The sequence below is a fragment of the Hyaena hyaena genome, unplaced genomic scaffold (genome assembly GCF_003009895.1).
Source record: "Hyaena hyaena isolate Hyena2069 unplaced genomic scaffold, ASM300989v1 scaffold_427, whole genome shotgun sequence".
Taxonomy (NCBI): Eukaryota; Metazoa; Chordata; class Mammalia; order Carnivora; family Hyaenidae; genus Hyaena; species Hyaena hyaena.
The window spans coordinates 693,998-714,899 of NW_024081064.1; the positions used below are offsets into that span (position 1 = coordinate 693,998).

General features: G+C 50.8%; 1 protein-coding gene across 1 annotated transcript in view; it reads right to left on the reverse strand.

The window, feature by feature from the left end:
- The window catches only part of YY1 (YY1 transcription factor), a 33,223-nt gene extending 12,411 nt beyond the window's left edge, over positions 1-20,812 (reverse strand). The window contains exons 1-2 of the mRNA XM_039252933.1: positions 19,905-20,812; positions 2,975-3,137 (exon numbers count right to left, since the gene is read on the reverse strand). Of these exons, the coding sequence (XP_039108864.1) occupies positions 2,975-3,137; positions 19,905-20,574 (833 nt within the window). The 5' untranslated portion in view covers positions 20,575-20,812. The remainder of the gene's footprint in view (positions 1-2,974; positions 3,138-19,904) is intronic.
- Between the last annotated feature and the right edge of the window lie 90 nt (positions 20,813-20,902).

Sequence of the window (20,902 nt, forward strand, 5' to 3'; positions counted from 1 at the left end):
CTGACCATCCTCTCTTGTTTAGAAAACTCTCTCCCATCCCACCAACCCCTCCGGCTTCCCTTCCCTTGCCGCCTATTCTCCGTCCCCACTGCAGAACGCACTCCACTTTATTCAAGAAACTCTCACAACTCACCGACTTCCTATCCTGAATTGCACGTGTCTCCAGCCCGCCACCAGCTGCCTGCTTGCGGGTCTGTGCCCCAGATTCTTCAGGAGGCTTCCTCTGGATGTGCTGCAACTGACAACCCCCCCCTCCAGAAAGGGTGCATGTGACAGCAAACCAGTCCCCCCGCCCCTACAGCAGCCACTGTCCCGCCAGGACCAAGGAATCCAGGGTTATACGAACTTCTCCTCACACATCGTAAAACGTGGCTCTGCTGTCTTTAAACTCTCTATTGCTGGTGAAGAAAGGTCTCATCCATTCAGGCCTCATGGGGTTGAGGACAGCCCTGATGTAGAGGCAAAGCCGCGTGGGAAACAAGCAGAAACTTCTATCTATTCTACAACAGGGACACGCACCTCCTGACCACAGGGCTGAAACACTGTATTTTCTGTTCCTAAAACTGGGGACGAGCTTTCAGACCAGCTGCCCCAATTGGTCAGCGAGGGGGAGCAAGGCCCAGGGTCACCAGCACCCAATTACTTCCGCTCCCCATACCAGGTTCCTTCTCTCTGTAAAACCCTGCCTCCGCCCTCAGCTGAAATACTTCTTGATGCAGACAGAACTTAGAGAACAGTCATTCGTCCCTCTCCTGGACCTTCTGACCACCCCACAGGCTTCTGTGACGCTGTCCTTACTCTCCCAAGCCGCCCCATCTGTGCGGATGGGCCCTCTCTCTGCCGTCTGTCGCTGGTTTCCTTGCCCTCTGAGCACAGGTCTGTCCGAGGCACCTTCCTCACCACCTGTGTCACAGCAGTCTAGCCCTATCTTACTTCCTGAACCCCCCTCGAGTCCCACAGGGAGGATTCGTCCGCAGCTAAAACCAAACACTGTCCACCCTGAGGGTGCCCCTCACCCGGCACCCTCTCCCAGCCTCCTGCAGCCTAAGGTGCGAAGCTGGAGCATCTGCTTTGATTCCTCCCTCACCGAGCCACACAGCTGGTCTGGCTCTTGGTCTTTCCCAGCGTCCCCTGCCGTGCGGAACATGTTGATTCCTTCAGTCTGGCCGCCACAGTCCTGGTGCGGCCTCCGGGACCTCTCCCGCTTGCCGGCTGCACCCGCACCAAGCCAGCCCGGAGACAGCGAAGGTAGCATTCTCCGAGTCCCCCCGTGGCCACAGAGCCCCTGCCCTACTGGCCTCATGCTCTGGCAGCCGCCTGCTGCACGCTGAAAACATCCACATACGCTGGCCCAGGAGTCACAGAGCTCACCGATCTCTTAAACTCCAATGTCCCCCTGCGTGTATCCAAATTCCCAGCCGACCCATTTGTTTTCTGAGCGCATCGTGGAGGAGGGCTGCCTATGCACCTCCCCACCGTGCACGCGCCCCGCCAGCATCAGGCCCGCCAAGAAGACTGCGCCCACCCATCAAATCTCAGCGTCTTCAAGGCTCAGATGAGATGCCACCCCTTCTACGAGGCCTTCCCTGACGTGTGTGTTCCGTAGCTCTCCCCTGCGAGCGCAGCCCCTATCCTCACTGAAGTCCAAGTACAGGAACGAGACGTGACTAACTTTGAAAACACGTGACAATACTAAACACTGGCAGGAAACGTGACTGAAATCTGTCCAAAAACTCTAATCTCACTGTTGGCTATGGATCTACAGACTCCATTTTTATCTGCATGGGGGGGGGGGGGGGGGGGGGGGGGGCGATGTGTACAGAGTTAATATTTGAGTAACACAGCGGCATTTAAAATAGGAATGGCAACAAGAGCCGGGACACGGTGTCATCAACAAAAGGACAGAGGCCTGAACTTTCCTGGGTAAGCGGCCATCAGTCAGAAATAAGCTAATGTGCAGGATTCCCCACGACTGCGGCCTCACAGGACAGGACCAAAGGGCACACATATCTGTCTCTCACCCCATCTGACACATGGGGAAACCAAGGCTCCACACGGCGGGAGGTTACCCACCTTGTTTTCAGCAGGGCTGGGAGAAGCTAGGACATTCCAGGGCCTCCAAGCTCTTACCTACTGCACTCTGCTCTCCGGAGAAAGAAAAAGAGAGGGCCCCACGCTGTTCCTACATGGTGTGGGGTCACAGAGACGCCCCTGCCCCTGCCTACGTTCCCTGGCTACCCCAGCCTCATTCACCCTCAGGCTGGGAAAAGAAGTCCTTCTGCTCCAGAGTTCAGGAGTTCTTTTCATTTTATTTACAATTTGGTCTCTGAGTGTTCTCACATCCTTGTAACGACTGCCAAGCGGTACTGGAAAATAAACAACGTGAAGAGGAGCAGAGACTTCTGCAGGAACCCGGGCCGCCTCAGGCAACACAAACCTGCAGCGGGTTCAGACCTTCCTCCCTGCTCACCTTGGGCGGTCCCGGGGGTCCCGGCCGTAAGTGCTTGACCTGGTCCTGCCGTGCCAGCTTTAATGGACAAAACACTGGGAGCATAACTGAGGACATGCTGCAATACGAAGGGACAATTCCTTCCCAGCGGCTGGCCGCGCACATCTACAATTGGCCCCGGGGTCCGGCACCACACCCTTAAATGTACAGTGCACACCAGGAGGCCGGGGGGTAGTGTAAAGCTAGCCGTTTCAGAGCAAATTATGTGCAATTTATTCACAGGCAGGATCAATTATGAAATTAGAAAGTATTTGCTTCATCTCACTGTCTGCAAGTTCTAAAATGGTGCCACTCACACTCATAGCATGGTTCCTACTAAAAATAAAACTAACTGCCTTTGTTTTCAGGAGTTTCCTTAGAGCAAGAATACAAACCGCCATTGTAATTTACTTAGGCACCAAAAACGTAGCAGCCGACACTCAAGCACTCTGCGATTAAAAAGAAAGGCAAGTTCTTCCGACTTACCTAGCAAATTCCGCCAGCTGTTTGGGGTCTGAGAGGTCAATGCCGGGTATCCCTCCAGGAGGAAGCTTCTTTCCTGTCATGTACTCTGAGTAATCGGGAGGGGAGTTCTCTCCAATGATCTGCTCCTCAACCACTGTCTCATGGTCAATATCTTTTTTTTCATCTGAAACACGCCAGAAGATTATTTTTAGTGGAATAAAAATGTGCATGTGGGCAAACACATTTAAAAAACTATGAAAAGGGCTTTTGTGAGCAGCTTCCGAAACGTGTGGGTGATGTGTAGCCGCCAGCCCCGTTTCTTAGCCACCCAGTTCGTCCCCCTCCATCTCTTGAAATCCCGTTTATGTCTGAAGGTCACCAGAATCTGCAGTGCCAAACCTTTGTGCTAGTGTGGCCGGCTTAGCCTGTCGGGAATATTCTCTACTCCTGACTCGGCATTCACTGTGGCTGCTCCCACTTCTTGAACTGGCTTCTCCCCCCACCCCCCCACTCCTCAGCCGTCTGCTCTCTGTCCACCCCATGTACCACCCATGAGGCGGCCCCGCGGCTGGCCTCCCGCCCCAGCCCCGCCAGCTCTTGCTGCTCTCCCCACACCCTGCTCCGGCCATGCTGGCCTTTCCGTCCCTCCAAGGACTCCCAGCCCTTCACCCCAACCCCGTGGCCCGTGTGCCTCATGCAAATTCAAAATGAGAGCGCCCTGCTTTCTGTCGGCCTCTCCGGCTAGACCGTAAGCACCACGAGGACGGGGGTGCCTGTCAGTTCTGATCTCCAGGGCCCTGTTCAGTCTGCACAGAATTGGCTCTCAACAAACACGTGTTCCAAGAATGTGTATCTCTACCCATAGGTCTTCCCATCACAAATGCAACAGGTCACAAAAACGGAAATGACCCCCGTCATTAATCCCCCACATCCCAGATAACAAATCCTACCGACTTTTGAAAGGTCATCTTCCCTTGTCCCACGGCCATCAAGGTAGATCTTACCCTCATCTCAAACCTCAATGACCATAATTTCTTAATTCTTCCTTCCAATTCTGTTCTCTGCCATAATGATGTGCTGTGTGCCGTAAAGGTCAACTGATGAGCAAATACAGCTGATATATGTTCACCTGTGGTGTGAACCCTTCGGAGGCATGTTTTTGTTTTTTTTTAATGTTTGCTTATTTTCAGAGGGACACACAGAGCATGAGTAGGGGAGGGGAAGAGACACACACACACATACACAGAATCTAAAGCAGGCTCCAGGCTCTGAGCTAAGCTTAGCACAGAGCCCGACATGAAGCTTAAACTCAAAAACTGCAAGGTCCTGCCCTGAGCCGAATTCGCACGCTTGACCGACTGAGCCCCCCAGGCACCCCCAGAGGTATAAATTACTTCGTCTCGGCATCCTGGCTCCCTTGCTGCCTGGCCTCAGGTTATACATCCTGTCTGACCTCCTACTTCTCCCCTGCACGAGCAGCCCACGCTCTCACTGAGCTGTGCTCCTCACAGGTTAGCTCACAAGCGCCTGGCAGGAGATACTCTGTAAGGGCTGGTTGATTCTCTCGCTCTAGCTGCAGATTCTTCCCTCGTCCCTGCACTCCTCCTGACAGTACTTCTGGGTAACAACACCAACACACTCTAAATCATGCCCTCGGGCTCTGAGCTGTCAACGAAGAGCCTGACACGGGGCCTGAACCAATCCATGAACTGTGAGATCATGACCTGAGCTGAAATCAAGAGTCCGACGCTTAACTGACTGAGGCCCCCCGGCGCCCCTAAATTTTCACTGCTAACTGAAGGTTTCTGCTTCTGCATCAAAATGCTCCACAAAGAGCTATAACCACAGGACTCTGCAAAGCGAAAATCGGCTCGTCCAATGCTTACCTTCCCACCAGGGCAAAAACCCAACCCAACCCAACCCTACGGCTGCTGGTGCTACCAAGCAACTATGCCCAGCTGCCTAACAGCCGGCTCTCGGACACCAGGGACTTGGGCAAGATGAAGACAGAAGGTAGCTTCGCTTAATTCCTTTGGTCATTATCAGGTTCAGTCACTCCTGGCGATGATGAAAAGCACAGAATAGGTCACTCTTAAACTTTAAGTGTCTCTCTTCTCCCCCCACCCTTCATCTTAGAAAATGTTAGTCATCACTGCAAGGAATCAGAAAGTAATGACAGCAGCTGACACGTCGTCGAATGGTGACCTGTAGGCACTGTTTTAATTACCACACGTATCGCCCTCGAGGTGGACAAAGTCACTGGTTCGCGTTATGGGAGGCAAAGCCGAGGCCAGAGCCACTGAGCAGCCTGCTCGGGGCTAACTGGTCCGGTCCGCGGCAGGGGTGAACCCAGGCGGCCTAAATCTCAGACCTGAGTCCTGCGCCATGAGGCCCAGCGGCCTCCTGTCTGGACCGAGAATTATCTCAACAGCCTCTCCCAGGTTACCGCTTTACAGACGAAGCTCGGGGAAAAAACAGCTGGATGCCTTCAGGAAGAACAGGCGACGCGCCTAACAATCCGAAGCTAGGACGCTAAGACGCTGCACCATAACCGGATTCTTTAACTTCTGTTCCCAGCACTTTCATCACTCCTTCGCCGTCCAATCTTCCAACGAGGCCCAACCTCTACTCCTTCAACTTCCGAGGGCTGCAGGAACGCTCTGATGGGTGGAGGAGCTACTTTTCCTTACGGATGTCCTGTGCTTCTGTTGCAAGGACGCCAGCAAGGCTGACGGTCACAGCTGCTCAGGGAGCTCCTGATCGGGAGAGGCTAGGGCAGAGAGGTGGCTGGCACTGCTCGGCTCCTGGGTGACGGGGTCCCGGCCTAAATCATTCCTTGCACAGTTCAACACATGTCAGCCAAGGCCTCTGATGCACCTGACACCGTCTGAGGCACCGGAAACAAAACAAAGCCTCTGCCCTCACAGAACTTCTTTTCTGGTGGGAAAAGCCCCCTCAGTTCCGGCTGCTACAGCACAGCCCGCACAGACCGGGGGGCTTCCCCAAGTTTACTTCTCACAGTTCTGGAGATCAAGGTATCTGGCCAATTCAGTTCCTGGGGAAGCCGCTCCTGCTGGCTGGTGAATAGCCTTCCTGCCGTGTCCTCACAGGCAGAGCTGGGCCATCATCTCTCTCGCGGCCCTTCTTTTAATGGCACCAATCCCATCGTGAGAGCTCCACCTTGTGACCTAATTACTGCCCAAAGGCCTCACCTCCAAATAAGATCATACTGGGGACTTTAACTTCTGAATTGTGGGGGGACACAAACAAGTCAAATGAGGAAATGCTTCCTCCAGAGTCGGTTCTCAGCTCGAACATTCAAGAACATCAAAGCGCCCAGAGAATAGTCACTGACATCGCTAAGAACTGCAATCCAAAACACGCATGAAAGGAGTGTAAATAGAGGCTGACAAGTTTTACAGCCCCCGAGCACAGCCAGTGAGCCAAACCCAGCCTGCCAGCACCGCCCCCCATTTTCATGGTCTCCTTTTCATTTTTTTTTTAAATATTTTTATGTATTTCTAGGAGAGAGAGAGAGACAGCGTGAGCAGGGGAGGGTCAGAGAGAGAGGGAGTCACAGACTGAAACAGGCTCCAGGCTCCGAGCTGGCAGTCAGCACAGAGCCCGACGCGGGGCTTGAACCCACGAACCGCGAGATCATGACCCAAGCGAAAGTCGGACGCTTAACCGACTAAGCCACCCAGGCGCCCCCTCCTTTTCATTTAAAAAAACAAAAAACAAAAAACACTTTTCATTAAATAGACGTTAATGTAATGTTGATCATTCTAGCCATTCGTAAATGTAACCATTTTAACTGCTGTAATGATTTTAACCACTGTACATGTGCAGGGCATTAGGCATATTCACACTCAATATATATACACACGTTTATACGTGTACATATAAATATATTCATTATATATCACTACTCTCTACCTGAAATTTTGTCACATCCAACAGAAACCCGGTGCCCGTTAACAGTAACTGCCCCTCCTCTGGTAACCTCCAGTCTACTTCCTGTTTCTACAAACTTGCCTATTCCAGATACCTTTTTTTTTTTAAGTTTAATTTTTATTTTATATTAGAGAGCGTGAGAGAGAGCAAGAGTGAGCGAGGAGAGGAAGAAGAGGGGGAGAGGGAGGGAGAGGGGGAGAGAGAGGAAGAGAGAGGATAGAGAGGAAGGGGGAGAGGGAGGGGGAGGGGGAGAGGGAGAGGGAGAGGGAGAGAGAATCCTAAGCAGGCTCCACATTCAGTGCAGAGCGGGATGCAGGGCTTGACCACAACCCTGGGATCATGACCTGAGCCGAAATCATGACCTGAGTTGGACACTCAACCAACCAAGGCCAGGTGCCCCTCCAGATCCCTTCTATAAATGGAATCAAATAGTATTCATCCCTCCACATCAGGTTATTTCATCAAGCACAATGTTTAAGGTCCATCCATGTTGTAGCATTGCTTTTTCATGGCCAACTAATATTCCCATGTGGTCTCACATTTTGTTTATCCATCCATCTACTGACTGACACATGGGCTGTTTCCACCTTTTGGCTGCTGTGGATAACGCTGCGATGAACAATGGTGTGCACATATGCTGTCCACTTTTATAAATATCATTTTATTGAGACACAGCCATGCTTGTTTCCATGGTATCTACAGCTACTTTCCTGCTACAGTGACACTGTGGAGTTGATTAGTTGCATAAGGACCTATAAACCCTAAAATGTTACTATCTAGCCCTTTACAGAGAAAGTTTACTGACCTTTTATGTCTATGACAGGTTTTTTACTTAGAGTAAATAGGACTAAACTATAATGGAGATTTTCTTATATGAAACAGAACAATTTCTGACTATGAGATTACCAAATAATGACATTTACGACCAAAAGGGACATTTGTCAGCAGGTATTTTTTTTTTAATGTTTATTTTTGAGAGAGAGAGAGTGAGCGAGCGAGCACACATGCACAAACAGGGGAGGGGCAGAGAGAGAAGGAAACAAAGAATCTGAAGAAGGCTTCAGGTTCTGAACTGTCAGCGCAGGACCTGATCCGGGGCTCGAACCCCCATACAAGTGAGATCATGACCTGAGCTGAAGCCAGACGCTTAACTGAATGAGCCACCCATTCAAGTTTTATTTCGGAGGAGGACTAGACATGTCTGGGTCATGAATCTGATGCTAAAGATGTTAAGTAGGCCGTCTAAGTCTCTTGCTTGCATTTCTGACATCAGCTAAGCTAGAAAACAATGGGGGGAAAGACCGGTACAGAGGACCCGGAATTCCACTGTAATGAGAGGCATCTGTGAGATACCTCGTATCTCAAGGGGATACCTGGATATGCAAATGTGAAGATAAAAGAAATCAAGGTTAAGAGAACTACATGGACCTGACTGGCATCTGGACTGCGTTTAAAGCCAGAGAAATCTAAAATATTATCTACTGAAGAAAACGTAGAGAGGAGATGGCTCAGAAGGAACACCTGAGTGATCTCAACACTGAGCGAATGAGCAAGACTTTTCTACAAAGGAGACTTAAGGAATTCTGCCCAGATGCAGGGAGAAAGCTAGCTTTGTCTCATGGGAATTGTGCTCAGTCACTTACCAAATGAAAGTGACACAGTCAAGGCAGTCCGTCCCAAGTATAGACAATAACCACATGGTCTGCACATAACGGTAGAACCACAATCACACTGATCAAAGACAACCTGCTCTTGATGATCACTAGACACCCGCCGTTCTGAACAATGTCAGCGACACAATATTCTTGCCTTACAAGACCTTTTGCTGGCTCTTCCCAAATAATTGCAGTACGTTTTCATAACATATAAACTTCACGCTATTACGTTTGCTACTTATTCCTTCATAAAGAGCACGTTACTCGAAAGTTAACTTGCCGAACTCCTCAAAGACCAGCAGCACGCAGAAATCCTCAAAAGGGCCATTAAGGATTCAACAACAAAATGTCAGGAAATAAACTCTATATGGAAAAAAAGTCGTATTTTTAAAAAAAAGCTGCTACAGAAATGACAAGAGACACTCAATTTTATGGTCAGAGAAACCAAAGCCAATGTTTGCCTCATTTTCACCAAGAACTGGACACACACTAATGCAACAAATCGAAGAATGTCAATGTCTGCTATTTTTTGGTCATTTAATCTGATTTTTGCAAAAGAAAACTTTTGGGAGTTTTTGCCAAATATAAATTTATGATGCCCTAAAAAGAACTACTATTTTATTACGTTTACAGACTGAGTGTACATACACATTTGCCCCTTAGTTCAAAAAATCTATTAGTGAAACGTATTTTCTTTTTGTACAGTTCTGTTATTAAAAAATGTTTTACTGTTATGTATTCAAATAAAGGAAAAATTCACTCTCTGTACTGGCCATTATTTTAATCCTTTCATTTCACAATGACCACTGAAACAGGTTTGCCCTGTAGAGGGGGTAGGTATTAACTGATCTGCTCTGAATGTCAAATATGTTACGGATGCCTCCTGGCTGCCGACGGGTAATATCAAATACACACCGAGGCCAAGCAGGCTCAGGAAGCAAAATATCTTCAATCTCCTCTGAAAAATTGCTGCACGTGCAGAGGCCTTTCCGGAGTGCTCCCTGAAGGCAGGACTTAGGGACTTCTCTCTTGCCGGGTTTCAGGGAGGCATGCGACACCTCATGGCCATGAGCCTCTACAATAACTCGTTTGACTTAAATTTAGGATCCTGAGAACCAGAACACAACTGGACAAGAAGCAAAAGTTCAGAATTCCTAATTGGAAAAAGAATACAGGTCACCGATTCAAAACAGGGGGTGGGGAGCAGTGTGGTAGGAAAGACATGAGAACTTCCAGTCGAAACTGGGATCGGGTGAGTCCAGCACCCGCAAATGACCTACAACCGCGAGACTGAAGTAAACTGGCTTAAGATGGAAGAGAAGGAAAAACAAAAGCTAGCTAAGTCCACCTGTAAGCGGGGCGCACACTCTGTCCAAATGGCCTGGAAGCAAGTGGTCCTCTTCCCGAGGTTTGGTGAAAGGGCCGGTGGCAGCCCTGCACCGCAGCTCATGCCCGTGGTCCTTCCCCTCCCCTGCCCCTCACCCCTGCCTGTCAACATCTCACACCGTCCTGAGAAGAGCAAGTTCAGGACCACCAGATGTTATTGTTTTTAAACTTCAGAGGGGGCAAAGGGGCAGAGGGCGAGGGAGGGAATCTCAAGCAGGATCCAGACTGACAGTGCAGAGCCCTACGAGGGGCTCAATCCCACAATCCTGGGATCTTGACCTGAGCAGAAATCAAGAATCGGACGCTCAACTCACGGAGCCACCCAGGCGCCGCCCCCCCTCCCCGAGACACTGAGAGAGAGAAACCCTATTCCTGTGACTTTTATTACGGCCAATGGTTATAACTGTTCTATCCTTACAGTTCATCAGCATCAGTAGTTAAGTTTTAAGCATGTGTAGTTTCTGGCCTCCGCTGGGGGTCTTGGAATGCACTCCCCCAGAGAAGGAGGGACTTACATAAATAAGTGTAAGTCCACCCCGTCCTAAACCCACCTCCCAACTGCTCAGTCTCCCTACATCAGCAAAGCACTCATCACTCCCATCCTAGTTTGAGAGGCAAAGCAAAGATACTCAAAATAATTTACAGTCAAAGCAGTAGGACTGGGGCCCTGGCTGGCTCAGTCAGTGGAGACCGTGACTCTTGATCTTGGGGCGGGGAGTTCGAGCCCCACAGTGGGGGCAGATGGCACTTAAAAAAAATAAACTTTGAATAAAGACTCAAATGCATTAAAAATTAAAAAAGGACAGCATCAAGGAACTAAACAAATAGAAAAGGGTGGAAGCACTTTACAGGTCCTAGATCTAGAGAAAAGGTTTAAAAAGCTGAGCCTCCAGCATTTGGATGAGTGGCTCAGTCGGCTGAGTGTCTGACTCTTGATTTCCACTCAGATCATAATCACAGGGTCATGGGATCAAGCCCTGAGTCAGGCTCCAGGATGAGTGTGGAGCCTGCTTAAGATTCTCATTCTCACTCTCTCCCTCCCTCTCTCCCCTTCTCTCTCAGGGCACATGGGTGGCTCAGTTAAGCAGACAACTTCAGCCCAGGTCATGATCTCATGGTTTGTCAGTTCGAGCCCCACATGGGCCTCTGCACTGACAGCTTGGAGCCTGGAACCTGCTTCCGATTCTGTGTCTCCCTCTCTCTCCCCATCCCCTGCTCACACTGTCTCTCAAAACTGAATAAACATTAAAAATTTTTTTAAAAGAAAGAAAAAATTCTCTCTGCCCCTCTTCCCTGCTCAAGCACATGCCCTTTCTTAGATTAAAAAAACCAAAGAAACAAACACGTGGAGACTCACCTGCCTCCCCACTCCAACCAAACCGGCCCTGTCACGACATGATTCAAAGAAGAAAAGCTACGTGGTAGCTACAACTTCCCCCTGTGCCCATCTCTCACCCCCGTCTACACCCAACCTGCCCCCCAAAGCTCAAGCCCCTTTCCTGCAAGAGGCCTTTCATCCCTGTCACTGAGCCCTGCTTACTTGCTCAAAATAGACCACCTAGAGCTGAAACCAGAGAACGCCTTAAACGGCAGCCACTGTATGTGGAGCACAGCAAGGGGGGAGCCCCACCTCCCCAACCCCCCCAGGTGTAAGGGGGAGCACCCGAGATCCTACGCTTGGTGATTTTTTAAAGAAGGGTGAGAACTTCTGTTGAACAGGGGTAAACACGTAAAGGAGACGGAACACCCTGAATCGCCTTCAATCGGCTTACAGTTTAAGTACTCGCCTGTCCTAAGAGCCCACGGGAAATTCTGGACACCACCCTGGTCTGGGAGCTGCACATCACCACTCAGTGGGCCTCTTCATATACATGCGTTTTAGAATTCAGTCCTAAGAAAGACTGGATTTCTCTGGAAGCTTTTACTATCTCAGACTGAGTTATCGGTAGCATGGTTTCCCTTTTCACCTTGACTGACAGGGAGCTCATGAGGGCTGGCCCTACTGCTTCCTTTCCCACTCTGTGATCCTGATTTTCTATTTTTACAGAGGCACATGGCGTATTTATGTGGGTTGGCTAGATCTTCCTCCACACCTCTCATCTCAGGTCGTCAACTTTGGTCTGACACTTCTGGGTGACTTACGGCGAAAACGACGACTCACCACAGCTCTCCCCCAAACCTTCGCTGGGGAAATGGGGGAGAGCTATTTGAGATCCAGTGCCACGCAACAGGCAGGGATCACTCACACGCTGTCTCCACTCTTCCCCACTGACAGAGACCTTAAGACAGGATACCGTCATTTACTGCGTACCTGCCTCATGCCACAACTGGCATACCCCTCGATGCAAACAAAACCTTGAAAGTATTAACCTCATGTTTTTGGTGAAAGAAATAAGCCTCAGAAATGTCAAGTCATGTACTAGAAGCAGCACAGTCAAGTGGCAGATCTAGGACTTGAAACTAGGACTGACTGAAGTTCATGCCTCTCCTAAAAAGGGAGGCCTCCTCTGCCCTCGCCGCACCCTTCACGCGTGCGCTCCACCCGTGCAGTCACGGACGCTCGTGCTCCTCTGGTCACTAGGCCACGGTTCTGCTTTCCCCCGTCGTTTTCATCCACTCACTCATTCACTCACTTATTTACTGAGAATCTTCTGTATATCTAATGCTATACCAAGGCTGCTTACAGGCCCCAAACTTACTCTCTAAAGGAAGCAAAGAGAAGCAAGTTAAAAGAGAAAAAGCAAGCCAGTTTCCAACAGCTCCAAAGAGACCAGGGCAGGGCTGAGAGACAGGGCCGGAGCGGAGCAGCCTCAGAGCTGAGATGTGAAAAACAATGCAGCACAAGAATGTGGGCCATGTGGGGCGCCTGGGTGCCTCAGCTGGTTGGGCGTCCAACTTCGGCTCAGGTCATGATCTCATGGTTTGTGGGTTCGAGCCCCGCGTCAGGCTCTGTGCTGACTGCTAGCTCAGAGCCTGGAGCCTGTTTCAGACTCTGTTTCTCCCGCTCTCTCTGACCCTCCCCTGTTCATGCTCTCTCTCAGAAATAAATAAAAACATTAAAAACTAAAAAAGAAATAAAGAATGTGGAACATGTGGGGTCCCCGCACTGGAAGTAGAGGTAAGAGCAAAGGAGCGAGTTCAAGGAATGGAAAGAAGGCTGGTATGGCTGGAGCATAAAGGGAGGAGGGAGGAAGGAAGGAGAGCAGGGGCCCAACCACGTGCGGCCTTATGATCAAGGAGTTTGGGTTTTACGCAATGTGATGAGGCATCTGCAGGGCGTGTGTACATGTGTGAGTAAACACAAACTATGGTATTTACCACTGTAACCATACAAAGATTTTTAATGTTTATTTTATTTTTTGAGAGAGACAGAGCGCGAGCAGGGAGGGGCAGAGAGAGGGAGACACAGAATCCGAAGCAGGCTCCAGGATCTGAGGCATCAGCACAGAGCCCGATGCGGGGCCCAAACTCCTGACTGAGTCACCCAGGCCCCGTTGTAACCATTTTCAAGTCTACGGTTTGGTGGCATTAAGTACACTCACATGGTTGAGCTGGAAGGGTTTTTAAGCAGGCGGACTGAAGCCCTCTGATTTAGTCTCAGAAAATACAGAAAGGTGGAGATAGACGGTATGTGCCTAGATCCCCAGAGGTGAAATCCAGAAAACTACATAGTCCATGTTAGGATTAACACAGGAGCCATATGCATTAGCACAAACTATAAGTGAGTTACCAACAAAGTAAGAAATGAAAAGCCAGCTGTCAGTTTGGAGAAGAGGCTGGGTGCTTCTTCAAGGTTCCGGGTGCTTATGGGCTAGAAGACATAAAAGGAAAAGGAGAGAGGACGGAGTTGAGAACCACGAAAAGCGGGATAGTCTGTGAGGTACGAGAAATTCTGTACTTTGTGACTCTCGTAGAAGAAACAGGGTCCGGGGGCGCCTGGGTGGCTCAGTCAGTTAAGCATCTGACTTCGGCTCAGGTCATGATCCCACCATTGGTGGGTTCGAGCCCCACGTCCAGCTCTGCACTGACCCCTGAGAGCCTGCATGGGATTCTCTATCTCCTCTCTCTTCCCCTTCCCCTACTTGCACTCAGTCTCCCTCTCTCTTTCTCAAACATTGAAAAAAAAATTTGGGGGGGGGGGAACCCTACCACCGCAACAAGAGACAGGGGCCAGCACGCAAGAGGACCACTTCCAACATGCCTACGGCAGCCCCCTTCCCAACTCCACACTTCTTACACTCAAGGGAAATCATTTACCCAAGGGAAAAAAGTGCCCATCGCAACCATTTACATTGTCTTCATGTTTAATCGTATCTGAGACCACGGTGTAAGACCAAAGTGAAGGAATGGTTACTAAGAATTTTACTCAGGGACGCCTGGGGGCTCAGTCGGTTAAGCGTCGGACTGCGGCTCAGGTCGTGATCTCGCAGTTCATGGGCTGGGGCCCCACGACGAGCTCTGTGCTGACAGCTCGGAGCCTGGAGCCTGCTTCAGAGTCTGTGTCTCCCCTTCTCTCTGCCCTTCCCTTGCTTGCACCCGATCTCTCTCAAAAACAAAAAATAAACATTAAGAAAAATACCTCTAAGTTTTTTTTTTTTTAAACTCAGTGGGGAAACTGGGTGGCTCAGCTGGCTAAGCTTAGGTCATAATCTCATGGTTGGTGAGTTCGAGCCCCACCACCGGGCTCTGGGATGACGGTACAGAGCCTGCTTGGGATTCTCTCTCTCTCCCTCTCCCCTGCTCAGGGGCATGCTTGGTCTCTCAAAATAAATGAATGAACTTTAAAAAAAAAAAAAAAAGTAAAAAAAAAAAAGAATTTTACTCGGAGTTCCTAATACCTCATTCACCAAATCATGTTAAAGAGTTCCGCTTTAAGAAAGTGAGTGTATCTCCTGATTGTCATGCAGGGGTTTGGAAAGGAGTAGAATTTCTTTGTTCTAAAAGAACTGAAAATGCTGTTAGGGATCCCCCGACTCTAAGTCATTTTACAAAGAAACCAAGGTCAGGAGTTCAGATTCCAACACAGGATACTTTGGTCAGTGCGCCCCAAAGAGGAAATCTGATGCTGTTACTAATGGGATTCCCAGAAACCCAGGCTAGCTACTATTGATAATTACTCACCAAGTTAAACAGAATGGGACCTACCAACACAAGGGACTCAAGTCTGGGAAACGGTTCTCCTGTGTCAGTAAGTCCACCACACTTAGAAAAGCACCAACTCTACAGTTCCGTCAACGAACTTCCAAAACCTACGCACATCGTCCTGACAAAAACGCAAACTGTAATGAAATTATTACTATCAACTTGCAAACAGTAGCTAAATTTTATTATTTTTAAGTGTTTTATTAATTTTTGCGAGAAAGAGAGCGCGTGAGCAGGGGAGGGTCAGAGAGAGAGGGAGACACATACAGAATCCAAGGACAGGCTCCAGGCTCTGAGCTAGCTGTCAGCACAGAGCCCAACGCGGGGCTCGAACCCACGAACCATGAGATCATGACCTGAGCTGAAGTCAAACGCTTAACCTTAACCGACTGAGCCACCCAGGCACCCCCAGTAGCCAAATTTTAAAATACAAGCTTCAAATAGAAAACAACCCACTGGTAAATATTCAGGTTCAGAAATTATAGTAAGTTCTCACTTCTAGGTACACCTGTATGGGAAGAAGGAGTGAGAGCAGAGTTCAGAACGGTCCCCTGGGAAGAGCAGATCAGGGAGTATCACAGAAATGCAGATCTCAAGAAATGTTCATTCTAATAACTGTTTATGCTAATAACGGGCCCTAAATTTCTTGGCCTTAAAACAAACCCACCTTCCTAAGCAGACTTCAACAATAACAAAAATAAAAAGCCTTCTGGTAAATATCCAAGCAGGAGTCTGGCATACGTTTTTAAAATTATTACTTGATTTATTCTCTTTCAAAAGCCTAAAATACTAGTTGTAGGTACTGACCTTTTCCTGCTCCGGACTTTTCCTTTCCCACCAGGGGGAGTCAGCTGTGGATGGTGGGAGAAAGGAAAGGTGAGAGAGAGAGTGTGGGCCAGCAAGGCCGGCTTTCAGGACTGCCAGGTCAGGAATGAGGATCTATGACTGCGCCTGCCCTACCGAGGTGGCGGGGTTGACAAGGCCCCTTTGGAGGGCTTCCCTGGCTTGGCTCCATGCGGATTTCTGCGCACAGCGCCTCGAGTTAAAGATAAACAGCAGATAAAAGAGGAGGCCGTGGAAAACCCAGAGAAGAGTGTGGCAAATGGTCAGGACTAGTAACTTTTAACGAACCTGAACTCTCTTAATATACAGAACTGAGAGAAAATTAAATACTTTTCAACTTTCTTTCAATTTACTGATTTTAACATCAATGGTTTTTTGAGTTTTAGATGTTTTACTCAATCCAGTACAAAGCACTTCTATATTTGGTCTAACAGAAAATAATTAAAATACCAACAGCCTTGAGTGAAGGTCATAATTTCTGAATCCCCGAAACCTCGAGATTTTTAAAGTCTTCATAGGCTTTTCTCAACACTGAATGTCTTAAATACTCAGCTTTAATCATGAGCTTCCCTCTTTGGTCCAACGGTTAAGTAGTTTAGTTTACAGTAATCTCTATAAATTAGAAGGTCACTCCCATACAATGATGACAATCTAGGGAAAAAGAGACCTATCAGACTGTGCCCTAAATCTGGCAACATGGAAATGGTCATTAGTCATACGCGCAGGAAAAAAATAAAAGTAAACATGGGCTTTAAAGCAATAGATTAAGATGTTCAAGACATGACCGAAGCGTGAGGAAATATTGAAACATACTTTTAGCCTTACTGAGCCTTCATCTTCTCATCTGCAAAACTAAGCGGGTCTTGCTCTGGTATCTACACCATGGAACACTATCCAGCCTTGAAAAGGAATAAAGTACGTTCTACAGTGTGGATGAACCTTGAAAACGCACTAAGTCAAACACACGAGTCCACAGATTGATTCCAATGAAGTGAAATGTCCAGAATGAGCAAATCCAGAGAAACACAAAGTAGATAAGTGGTTGCCAGGGCTGGGGGTGGGGGGCGGAATCGGGAGTGACTGCAATAGGTATGGGGTCTCTTTCTGGGATGATGGAAATATGCTAGAATTAGCTAGCAGTGATGGCCGCACAACCTGGTGAATATGGTACAAGCCACTGAATTGTGCCCATGTGAACGGTATCAGTTGAAAAAGAGGAAACGAAAAAGTAGATTTCTAAGGACCCTTTCAGGTTGAAAACTGCTCTAGTATACAACCACTAGATTCCCTCGCTGTTATTCCATTAAAAAGATGGCAATCACACAGACTGCAGTTACTCTGTGGGAAATTAAAGTAAGATGGCAAACAAGCAACCGAAACCTATAAAATTCCAATTGGTTCCCACAAACACGCTGGCTCCCACTACATTTTTTTTCTTAACCAAGAGATACTAGCAAATAACTAGAGCCCTGAGAATACCCCGTGTACAATTATTTTTATAAAGACTTCAGGTAACTAAGCTTGGACTTGGACAAAACTGTCACCTCACAGCTCATTTCCAATCTAAAGAGTTTTTTGTGAAACCACAGTGTAGCTAAAACTCTCATGCCTGAGATCAAATGAGGCTTGAGCAGGTGAAAGCACGGAGCATACTGCCTACCACGGTCAACACACAAACATGCAGAAATTCAGCCTAACAATGAAGCTGCTTTGATTTCTTCACTTATCATCAATGATCTCCTTCTTTCAGTTCCAAAGATTACGCTACATTCAGAATTTGTATTTGGGACGTGCAGTGGATCACGAACTATTTAGCGTCTCTTTTGGCGTTAATTCCAAACCACAAGGACGAGGGGACAGCCTGCCACGAAACAGGTCTGAGGAAATATGTGACTGCCATCAAATATGTATAATTAGCTTTATGCACAGAGTACTCTGCAACGCAGACAACTAACTGTGGCAAAGAAACGGGCATTAAAATAACCCCAAACTGTGCAGCTCTGTAAGCAGCCACTTGCACAGGGGAAATAATGACTTTTCAATGCTGACTTAATTGTAAGTTAACCCCCATTAGTCAGGCCCCTCCGACTTTCCCCCGACTGGCTGGCTTGATACGCATCACTTCATCAAGTAAAGCTGCCATTACCAAGTTTTCTGGGTATGGAAAAGTGGGTAAGCAATGTGGGAAGATCAAATACAGAATACATAACACCCTGAGAAACCAACGTGTCCTCACTGTGAGAAAAAAATAAATTTAGTTTTATGTGGTTAGCGTATCTTTACGTCACTATCTGATTTCAAGTGGTATCCTGAATTCAGCAAAATTCAACAAGCACTCATATTAATGGAAAAACATGGTTTTTAGTTTCAACACAATACGTGTACATGCGCTCATTCTAGAGCTTCCAGAATCTACAGAAGGTACTTTGATAACCAGGAAGTGAGCAGACAGGTCTCATTTAAACAGGTACCTCCTACTAAACTCAAACTCCTAAGACTTCCACAGACACTCTGAAATCCCCAACAGCAGCGCCTATTAAGACTTGCCGTTGAATTCTGGCAACAACCCGGATCCCTTCGCCGGGTCCTCTTGAGTCACAGACCCGTCCCAGGTTAGGTACCTCGTCTCGGGGCTTTCGGGGGCTACAACCAGACCAGCCTTCCCACCAACCGCTTCATTTGTTCCCCTCAATTGTTAACAATCCTCAAGGGTCTTCGCACTGCGAGGCTCCGTCCAGAACGGAGAACGACGCGGCAGCGGTAAAGTAATCCTGGGGGAAGGATTCCACAACGGAAACTCAGTACCAAGCGGGACCTTCGCAAGCAGAAGATTAACTAGCCATGGCGGGTCATTCTCAGCGTACTCACTACGCTGGCAGTTTAAGTAGGGAGCGTGTGAAAAAAAGGAACGGGACAGATACCCACAGGAAAAAAGCCAGCGTTCCCGCCGTTATCAAGTAAAGTATAAAAACATTTTTTTAAAAAGAAAGAAAAAGACTTCAACACGCAGGTAATAAGCCCGTTGCCCTAGATATTTTCTCTGACTCTGCAGAAGCTTTCTCTTCACGAGGGAAGTAGATAGATGGCCTTCTAGCAACTAAAAATCGAGCAGAGACTTAAAGGACTCGACTTTAGTGACAAACGTCCCCAGTTGCGTAGATAACAGACCCATTTGCAACGCGCCGAACACCTGACCAACTGAAACGTCCCCAAACGCAAAGGGTTAAGAGCAATCCACAAAACCTCGCGGACCCTCGCCCTGACGTGCTGCGGGGGGGGGGGGCGGGGGGGAAGGAGGGAAGCGAGGACCTCGCCCGCGGCGCGGAGCCTGCACACGCGAGCCCTACGTGCCGCCCAAGTCCCGCCCCACCGAGGCGAGCGCGGGGAGCGCGGGGAGCACGGGGAGCGCAGCCGCGGGCAGAGGCCGGCCTGCGCGCCGGGCGTGGGAGCGGAAGGCGCCTCTCGGGAGCAGCTGAGGGTCCGGGGCAGCGGCAGGGGAGGGCGGCGGGGCGGGGCCGAGACGCCCCCCAGAGGAAGGCGGAGGGAAAGGCGGCGGCGGCGGGCGGGCGGCCCGGCCGGGCGCGAGCTCCGCGCACCCCAGCCGAGGCCCGCCCCGCGCCCCCCGCCCCCAGGCCTCGCGGGGAGCCAGCCGGGCGGGGGCGGCGGACAACGGGCCGGCGGCCGTCCGTTGGCCCGAGCGCGCCCCGCCCCGCCGCGCCGCCCCGCCCCGCGCCGCGCGGCCGCCCCGCCCGGGGAAACTACGCCATTGCGGCCTAGCGGGCGGCGCCGCGCCTCCCGCCGCCATCTTCGGCCCGCCGGCCCGCCGGCCCGCCGCCCCCGCCGCGGCCCGCCATCTTTTGGGGCCGCCATACTTGCCCTGCGAAGAAGATGGCGGCGCCCATCACACACATAAAACATGGCTTCCCTTCAAAACAAAAACATCCCGGGGGCCGGCGCGCGCCGGCGCTCACCTGAGGACCACATGGTGACCGAGAACTCGCCCTCCAGGGTCTTGATCTGCACCTGCTTCTGCTCCCACTTCTTGTTGCCCGCGTCCGCGCCGCCCGCCGCCCCGGCCCCGCCGCCGAGGTAGCCCTTCTTGCCGCTCTTCTTGCCGCCGCCCTTCTTGACGCGGCCGCCTCCCGACGACGACGAGCCGCCGCCGCCGCTCTTGCCGGCGGCCGCCACGGTGACCAGCGTCTGCTCGATGTAGTCGTCGTCGCCGCCGGCCGGCGCGGGCACCGGGATGAGGATCTGGTCCTCGAAGCCGTCCTCGGCGCGCAGCCCGTCCGAGTCGTCGCCGCCCACCACCTCCTCGCGCGTCTGCACCAGAATCACCTCCTGGTGGTGGTGCACCTGGGTCGGGTCGTCGGTGACGAGCGGCTGCAGCGCGATCATGGGCGGGTGGTGGTGGTGGTGGTGGTGGTGGTGGTGGCCCGCGTGCCCGTGGCCGCCCCCGCCGCCGTGGTCGCCGCCGCCGCCGTCCTCGTCGTCGTCGTCGTCCTCTTCCTCCTCGCCCACCACCGTGGTCTCGATGGTCTCCACCGGGATGGTCTCCACCTCAATCTCGTGCAGCTCCACGATCTCGGCCGGCATCTCCGAGCCGTCCGTGGCGATGTAGAGGGTGTCGCCCGAGGCCATGGCTGAGGGCTCCGCCGCCACGGCCGCGGCGGCCTCGGCTCCGGGGCTGCGGGCGGGCGGGCGAGGAGGCGGCCGGCCGTGGGGAAGGAAGGCAGAGGGAGGAAGGCGGCGGGCGGGCGGGGGGAGAGGGGGCGGGCGGCGGGGGGAAGGGGCGGGCGCGGCGGCGGCGGCGGCGGGCTTCCCCGCCTCCTCGCCTCGGTGCGCCCCGCGCTCGCTCGGCCGCTGCTCGCCCCGGCGCCCCGCCTCGCCGCGCCTCGGCCGCCCGCTCTGGCCGCGCCTCCTCCCGCCCTCCGGGCCGGCGCTCCGCTTCCCCCTTCCTCCTGCGCCT